Source organism: Chaetodon auriga, chromosome 22 (assembly GCF_051107435.1).
Source record: "Chaetodon auriga isolate fChaAug3 chromosome 22, fChaAug3.hap1, whole genome shotgun sequence".
Classification (NCBI taxonomy): Eukaryota; Metazoa; Chordata; class Actinopteri; order Chaetodontiformes; family Chaetodontidae; genus Chaetodon; species Chaetodon auriga.
This window is the reverse complement of record NC_135095.1, coordinates 13,673,221-13,681,824: the sequence shown is the minus strand read 5'-3', so window position 1 is coordinate 13,681,824 and position 8,604 is coordinate 13,673,221. Positions and strand designations below refer to the sequence as shown.

Sequence of the window (8,604 nt, the reverse complement as noted above, 5' to 3'; positions counted from 1 at the left end):
ACTACTGTCTTATTGAAGTTGCAAAGTCATGTAGCTTGATGAACTGTAATTAAAAGGAGACAAATGTTATAAAACAATCTTTATTAAACCATGTGATGAGCACAGTTATGTTTGAACATAAATAAATTAGTAAGCTGGTCATAGAAGATGCTGTCAGTGTGTGAAGGAGCACAATCCATTGGTGATAAATGTAGGAGGATAAAGGTAACATAGTGTGCGTTTTGCCAGTAGAGGGCACTGCTGCACCATAACTGCAAGTAAAATGTTTGGCATATTGATATGGAGAGTTTATACTTTGACAAGCTTAATTCTAATCCCATTTATTCAACATGAGATTTAATGACAGTGATATTCTGAGGTTGAAAGGATAGGACTTCAGTAGTATTTAATAAGTGCTTAATTCAGTCACAGTACAATCTATTGGAATGTTGGAATGCGATAAAAACATTTGTACAAATAACCTCTGTTATCTCCACTCAGTAAAATGTTACTATTCTTTTCACTATATCAAACTTCACCTGCCTTTATCAAACATGTAAAAGTTACAAATTACCTTTTGGCTTTTGACATTCATGGCACTTAAACGCTCATAGACATTCACTAATGATCACGCAAGCGCGCTCATCAAACTTCCGAAAACTTTGGCAGCTATAGGTATTTTATGGTGTAAGCAACAGCTACCATGCATTACCAAATAGGCTGTAAAGAACCTTCACGGTCGACTTGCCACACACCCTCTTCAGTAAATCCTCAGTGTAACCCTTGTTTGACCAGACTGTCCTTTTTATAAATCAATAGTCTCACTGCAGATGCTCAAAGCATCGATTTGTCTGCAAACACTGATGAACTCCTCCTGCACAGATCGGTCTGCCTCAGACGACATGTCCAGGTCCAGGCTCTCCTGTGAGGCTGCTCCCAGTGTATGATAGTGCCTCTGTGGGTCAGCGTGGCCCTGGTGGACAGAGGACGGCGCATGGCTTGTGCCTCCTTGCTGGAGAAGCTGATGAGCTTGTCTCTCTGGGCTCGGGCAGAGAACCAGCGAGGAACCTCCGAGAGAGGCTCGGTAGAGGGAACAGGAGGAAGAGCTCCCTCTCCAACGTTCAGGAGATGAACAGCTGGAGGAGGAGGACAGGGAGGGAGATGGTGGAGCACCTGCAATAGTGTCTTGAGTTTCGACGCAAGGGGGCTGTGGTTGAGAGGCCATCTCCACGCAGGAAGAGGTCCGATAAAGGCCAGGGTCAGCTGAGAGGGGATCACAGAGGCCGTTGCTGGGAAGTGCACAGTGGTTGTTTAGGGATAGATCACTGCAGCGAATAGGCCTCGCAGGACTAAAGAGGCTCATGGGGAAGATGGCCTCACTGAAGAGGGCTTCGTCTATGCTGCGACGCAGGTTGATGGGTGAAGGTGGCCGCAGGTCTGTGGTGGAGTCACTGGTAAACGAGGATCCGCCTGAGGGCTCTTCACCTCCTCCATCCCCACGTTTTTCTGAACCCTGTAAGTCCAAATCCAAGTCAAGGTCTCTGTATGCCAAGGCCCGGTTGCTGTGGTAGAGAAGGTCCAGTCCGTTCAGACTGCTGCCAAGCCTCTCATCCATCAGAGTGTAAAGAGGAAGGCTCTCTGTCTCTCCAAGCCCTACAGTATCGACGATGGCGAGCTTTTCCTGCTGGCTCAAGGACCACTGGTAGCTCCCAGGCAGAATGGGCGACTTGGACGCCAACAGTTCAGTCCAGCAGCTCCCAGCAGCTGGGAGGTGGTCAGAACAGTAGACTGGTTGTGCGACAACCAGAGCTAAGGTGAGACAAACCCCGAGCTCACACAGTCTGCAGCTAAACTGAAAAGCCCACCAGGGCCAAGGGTGGAAGACCTCCTCTCCTCCTGCCACACCCATGGCATTGAGAATTGCATATAACTGCAGTCCTGCACATGCTAAAGAAAACAGTGCTGAAAGACAAACAGTAACAGCTGCACGGTCCCAGTCCCGGCTCTCAGCAAAGGGGCAGCGATTGTAGCGCTCAGCAGGTGTGGGAGATGTGTTATTCAGGTGGTAGATGTGCTTCGAATCTGCCCGCACGTAGATGTAGAACACAAAATATGCAGCGGACAGAAATGTGGCCAGTGCTACAAAGGCTCCACGGGAAATGAGAGAAAGAAAGAGGCAAAGGGGAGGCTTTTGCTGGTAAAACTTCAGTAATGTCACCGGTCCGAATGCTGCAGCAAAATGCAGGAAAACCAGGCAGGCCAGGAAACAGGGTCTCTGGAAGGCTGAGTAAGAGAGCTGCATTCTTGAGCGCATGGAAAGGAGAAGGAAAACCAGACCGAAAGCTGCAGTCAAGCAGGGAAATGGTGCCTCATAGAGCATCAGTGACGCCTCTGTGGAGGGCAAACGGTCCTGGTGGCCATAGGCATCGTACAGGAGCGAGAAAGATCTGGTACAGCCAGCAGCAAGTAGAAACAAGCTGACCAGGGCAAAATAGCCACATCCGGATGGGCATCGTAGCGGCAAGCAGAGCAGATTGAGTGCCGAGGCTAGGGTTAGCATTGCAAAGGCGCAACCGGCACCGTAAACATGCGCCTCCCAGGCCAGGCCCCAAGCAGCCATGGCACTGTTCCAGTCGGTGTACAACGGCACCAGCATGACTGGAGCTGGGATCAGGAAGGGGCTGATTGATTGGTTCATGGCAGTGGTGTTTTGTGTGGGTTTAACATCTGAGGAGGTTGTGGAGTCCCAGGTGTCGGAGAGATTGCAGATCCCAGAGCGCTCTTTATTGCAGTCAGGGAGGAAGGTGACGTCGCTGTCCGTCAGGCTGGACATCCAGTCTTCAGTGTACGGGAGAAAATGGGGAGTTTCTGGGGGGATGCCTGGAAAGAAAGTACATATTCAGAGATCATGTTAGCTTGGAGGATAAACAAGATTAATATCTGAATGAGTAAATGGCAACAGATGTAAACATCTACTTTTTATATCACTTTAAAAGCACACTGATCGCGCTCCCGTGAGAATACACAGAAGCATTTAATCAACGCTCAAACTATCTGAGCCAGAAAACTCATTGGCTCAGTTCCAGGATGGTGAAAGCGTGCTTTCCTCCTAATGTGCTAATCCTGTTTAAAAGCTTGTAAGAAGGCAACTTCAAACTGAGCTGGACCCAAAAGAAATGGCAGTGGTGTGTGTGTGTGTGTGTGTGTGTGTGTGCGTGTGTGTGTGTGTGTGTGTGTGTGTGTGTGTGTGTGTGTGTGTGTGTGTTAGACATCAGCCCACTCAGAACCACAGATAGTTTCTCTTGCATTACGTAAGCCATCTGGAGTTTTCATGTGAGTACAGTTCAATGATTCTGTTGGGTTTTAGCACTGTGAAGGAAACGTTTTAGTTTTGGAAATTAAGGAGTAACCACGTATATATCTGTTTGCGTGAATTACAGACGCCTGCAAAGCTCCTCTGTGCCATCCATGTTTATGTAGTTCAGTTACTGGAGGATGACTTGAATGGGACGAAGGACAGTTCACTTCACAGCATAATGCCTCACAGATGGGCGGAAAGACAAACGTTTTTCAGCCTCCTAGCCTCCGTATCGCTGAGCCTCACATCATGGACCTTGTTTTTTTCCAATAAAACAGAGCCCTCACCACACACACGCTGTCTTTCATCACAGATATAGTCTAATAATGACTCAAAAGCCTTGCTCTATTACAAAAACGGTGGTCAAATGCAGCAGAAGAGAAGCAGCAGCAGTCATTTGCACACTGGCTCATCAGTCATTTTGCTGCAAGCTTATCGGAGACAATCACTCCTCCATAAAGGGCCAGGTGCTAAAATGTGCCACAGAGACGGGGAGAAATGAACAGGATGAAGAAACAGAACAGTAAATCACGCAGCAGGCAGGTTTAGTGAAGTGTACGCTCATAAATAGATTCTGCAGTAATATCTGTGTTCCAGACTGTAAAAATGCATCTAAATGAAGCCAAAAAGCACTGCCGTAGCTCTTGTATAAAAGTGAAAAAAGGGGGTTTAAATATGTCCGGCGACGCCTGGGGAATGCATTACCTCGGGTGGTAATGCTGCGCGCCAGTTCCAGAACTCAAATGTGCAGACATCAGCACCACAAAACCCCGAAATCTTTGCATATAGATTGAAGATGTCTAAATAGTTTCCGAAGTAAAACTAAAAGCAGGCTTCATGTGGTCCAGCATTTTTGTTTCAAGTCTCTCTCATCTGTCTTTTAATGCACTTTTATGGGTTGTATTCTTGTGTTTCCCATCCCACCCCATCCTGGTCCCCTAATTCGCTCCCTTTGTTTATGATTTCCCTTCAACACACGCCTTTAAAAAGGGGAAACTCCCATAGGTGGGTTTGTTATTTTGAAACTGGGACGGTTTTCTGTTCTCTTTGACTGCCCTGATTTTTACAAGTCTCTTCCCATGTTTTATGTTTTCTGCTTCTGCTGCTGTCTGCTTTTTTCCCCCCAACTGCATAGATCCAGTGCATGGCAGCTGCTGCTTCCATTATGTGTAACATGTGTCGGTCTGCAGCTCTGGCTCTGTCGGGGAGAGTGAAATGGTTGCACGTCTGCTTTCAGCACTCTGACATTAGCAGTTGTGCCCACGTGTGCTCATATCTGAGTGTATCTCAGAGCATTTGCATGTGTTTGTACTGTTGCAGTTCTCACGTCCCCCTTGTCAACAGAGCCTTGTTCTTTTCCTGCCTCAGATCCTCCTTTCAGTGCTTTTGCACTGCCTCGCTGTCTGCCTGTTTGTGACAAAGTCTTTATCGTTTCTCCTCATTCATCTCCTGACCCCAGAGCTGAACCGCTGTCCCAGGTTGTGATGAAAAACGTCAAACTCCAGGAAATATGGCCCCGCTGCCAGCTGCTGGTGCAGCGACGCAGCAGTTTTACTTCAGACATCCCGAGCTGTCTTTTGAAGCTTAATCACACCCTCAACAGGAGGAAAAACAAGGATTGATGACTTTTTGAGAGGCTGATGTACTGTTTTTTAATTAAATCCCTGATGAATCGTTATTAACAAAACGTGGCTCCCTTATGCATCATTCTCATAATGAGCGCTGCACGAGGCAATATTGTTAAGAGCAAGCTGTATATGGTGGGCCAGAGAATTAGAGAGATGTGTGATCATCAGTCAGTACATTCAGATATGCCACACATTCACACACCGCTGCTGTTCTGCCAGGAAAGTACAAGCAGAGCAGCCATTAAGTCGGTTTAATCATCCCGTTCCATACTGACGTTTAATTTGCCAGGAGGGAATGACAGAATAATAAACAGTGTCCTGAAGTGTCTGGATAACATTTTCTAAATTTGAAATGGTCCTGGACCAATTTTTGACTAATGAAATTAGATGAATGACAGAGAATGAATCACTTAACTCATTTATGAAGTGAATATACCAAATATTGGACTATGGGCTCACAGCGTCAGTGGTGATGGCTGATGTTTACATGGCTGTATTAATACTATAGTAACATCTATGGATGTTTAGAGGGCAACATTTAGCATGGTCACCACTTAGATAAGCATGTGTTAGTGTTTGTTAATTAGCACCAAAATACAGCTGTGGGCAATGGGAATGCCATTAGTTTTGCAGGTATTTGGTCAATAATCCTCACTTGTAGCACCACACAGAAATAATGATGTGACACGTCAAGCTCCATACTAAGTCAGTACCAGATGTGCTGTTACTCAAGTGTCATTTTGAGAGAGGAGCTGTTTTAATGTTGTTGAAAGTTGTGACACAGCTTTAAATCAGGGCATTAAATAAGCCAGTGCTCTCATAAACTTGCGCTGTATGACTGCACTGACAGTCCTGTCAAAACAGACAGTAGCAGTGTGGGAAATGTGTCTGGAGTGTAAAACAAACACACAGCTGCAGGCATTTTCAATGTGGGGGCCACTGATAAAGTAGGTGGGCTTCAGTGCAGTGTTATGGCAATGACTTCTCCATCCATCTGTTTACTTTCCAGGGCGATAGTGATGATTTGGACGCCACTGAGTCAGGCCGAGAGGAAAACGTGACGCGTGTTGAATCATTGCCATGTGTTGTTGCCTCACTCATGCCGATGAATGTCACATCTGAGCTGCCGGGCTGGCTGAACAGCCCGGACAGGGTTTGGTATGTGGTGGCTGCAGTACAAGGCTGGATCAGAGCGCTGCTTTCCACTGCATGCTGCTCGGTCATCTGACACATTCCTGTGGGAACAAGTCTCCCATGCTCTGGACAGCAGACACACCTACAGTAGACAGACACAGTCTGAGAGCAGAGTGCCTGTGGAGACCCACTGAGAGGTCATTTTAACTCATAAAAACTCAGTTTTAATTTTAGGTTGACAAGCCGATCAGCATTCGGCAGCTAAAGAGGCAGATTCCCTCAGAAGTAGATCAAGACCAAAAATGGAGAATTAATATTGGCACATAATGAACAATGATAATATTCTGCTGTATGTGTAAATAAGCATGCAACTCGTTTTTTCTGCAGCCCCCAGGAGGCCAAGAAAATCAGTTATGGCAGGTTTAATACAAAACTAGTGGTCTGCGGCCACGCTAGCAGCTAATGCTAGCAGGGCATCATGCTCTTACTCACGCTGCTGAGGTTTAGAAGATAAAATGTTTCCAGGATTCAACATTTGTGTTTAGCATTTTAGCATGCTAGCATTTGCAAATTAGCACATAACAAGAAGTGCAGCTGAGAGTGATAGGAAGCTCATTAGCTTAAACCAAACCAATAATTTTTGATGTTGCCTTCGCTTGCATACTGTGCTACAACAGCACGGCTGAAAACCCACCATGTCAAGGTTAGTTTCATTTGATCAGCATGGTAATATTCTACATTTAGCCCTTCTTTCATAGTGCCGGCAGCTATAAGGTGATGATTTCTATGAATATTTGATGCAAAATTTAGTATAAATCAAAAGAATTTAAGATCCTGGAGGTGATCTGCTTCACAGATAATTTCTTGTGAGGAGTGCTTTCATTCAGGTCTCTGTGGAAACACCATTAGTGCACAGGGGCTTTATTTATGTCTTCATTTCTTTGGGTTTTGATAGTAAATCCTGAAAGGTCTCACCTGAGGCACCTCAATCTGTAGACCAGCTGAGGTAATAAAGGTGAAGGATTCGTCTGATGTTACGTGGGCAACAACGCGCGCACACACACACACACACACGTCGTTAATTGGCTCGCCGTTGATTCTGTGTCGTGAAGCTGAGAGCTCCGTGTAGTTTTCATCTGATTGCCTTCATTTTCAATTTGGCTCAACTCAGAAAAAGCAATTTAGCAGGAGCTGTGGAGAAGCTGGATCATGCATACTGAGGACAAGCCGGTTGTGTGTGTGTGTTGGGAAATGTGAGGCTGAGAGTTTATCTGCTTCTCAAACAGTTGCACTTAATGCACAAGCACCTGCCGTGGGTCCATTAAAACAAATGGAAGAGCTTGTATGATAACTCTAAATTTGTTTATGTGCGGCCTGTATTATCACCAACAGATTTGTGCTTGAAGGGGGACACGTTGAAATGGCAGAGAGATGGGTGAGTAACATCACTGTATCACTCACTCACTCGTGACACACCAGGCTAGACAGCCCCGTAGCGTCCCATCATCAGCGAATGGCACATTTGACAGGTCTATTTTTGAAAATCACTTGACAACATCTGCTATTCTGGGAGAGGTAATGTGGGTTACATCTGCTCCTGTGAACTGGGCTGAAAATGAATCTTTTAATAAACATACAGCACTTTACCAGAAGTCAAGTTCACGATGAAGGACGAATGTGTATGATAGACTAAGACGTGATGATATTGATATTATACTCTAAAAGGCACTCTTTACTCCTGTTTGGGTGACATTTGCTAAAAACCAATGACCTTTGAGAGTTACAGATAGGGCACAGGTTTGTTCGAAGTACTGTCCTCATCGCTCCGCACACACGTCTGCCTCCATTTTTTGTCTCTTCAGTGGACGTTTAGGCCACGTGCTTCATGTACATCATAATTTGATTTGATCCATCTGTTTCACAGTCCCTTTTTTCCTTCAAATTTCTGCAGGTTCTTTCATTTCTGCAAATTCAACTCAAATAAGTTTTTATGCACAAATTGAAAATGTGCATGGAAACAGATGGCCTGAAAATATAATATATTGCCAGCCTTAGTTTCATCTAATATTATATTATGAACAGTATTTGCACCATGTTTTTGTATATTCAATCTTTAATCAGGTAATGAATCACTCATCTATAATAGATAATTGGCATAATGGATGAAAACAGAAAAAATAGCGATCATTTATTTATTGAAACTGACGTGTGCAGAGCTGCAACATTTTACAGTCCTTGGCCAAACTTAATCAATACTTGTGTGTACTTTTGGTTCTTTTTAAAGGCAGCTATTGTAATCGGACCGATGATTGTTCATCTGAGAGACAGTACGGGGGAGTGTTTGTTTATTGCTCATCTCTTCTGCTCTCAGGAGTTCTCCAAAGTCACAGCTTGAATGAGCAGTTTTTTCCTCCCGTTGGAAGCAATTAGTGGCTTCAGGCGAAGGATGCTGGGTAATTGTTTTTCCCAGTCCTCTGACAGATTTACTGATATTGAAGCAGCTAC

General features: G+C 45.1%; 1 protein-coding gene across 1 annotated transcript in view; it reads right to left on the bottom strand.

The window, feature by feature from the left end:
* Positions 1-64: 64 nt before the first annotated feature.
* Positions 65-8,604, bottom strand: part of prrt4b (proline rich transmembrane protein 4b) — a 31,012-nt gene continuing 22,472 nt past the window's right edge. The window contains exon 4 of the mRNA XM_076721809.1: positions 65-2,859. Within this exon, the coding sequence (XP_076577924.1) occupies positions 785-2,859 (2,075 nt within the window). The 3' untranslated portion in view covers positions 65-784. The remainder of the gene's footprint in view (positions 2,860-8,604) is intronic.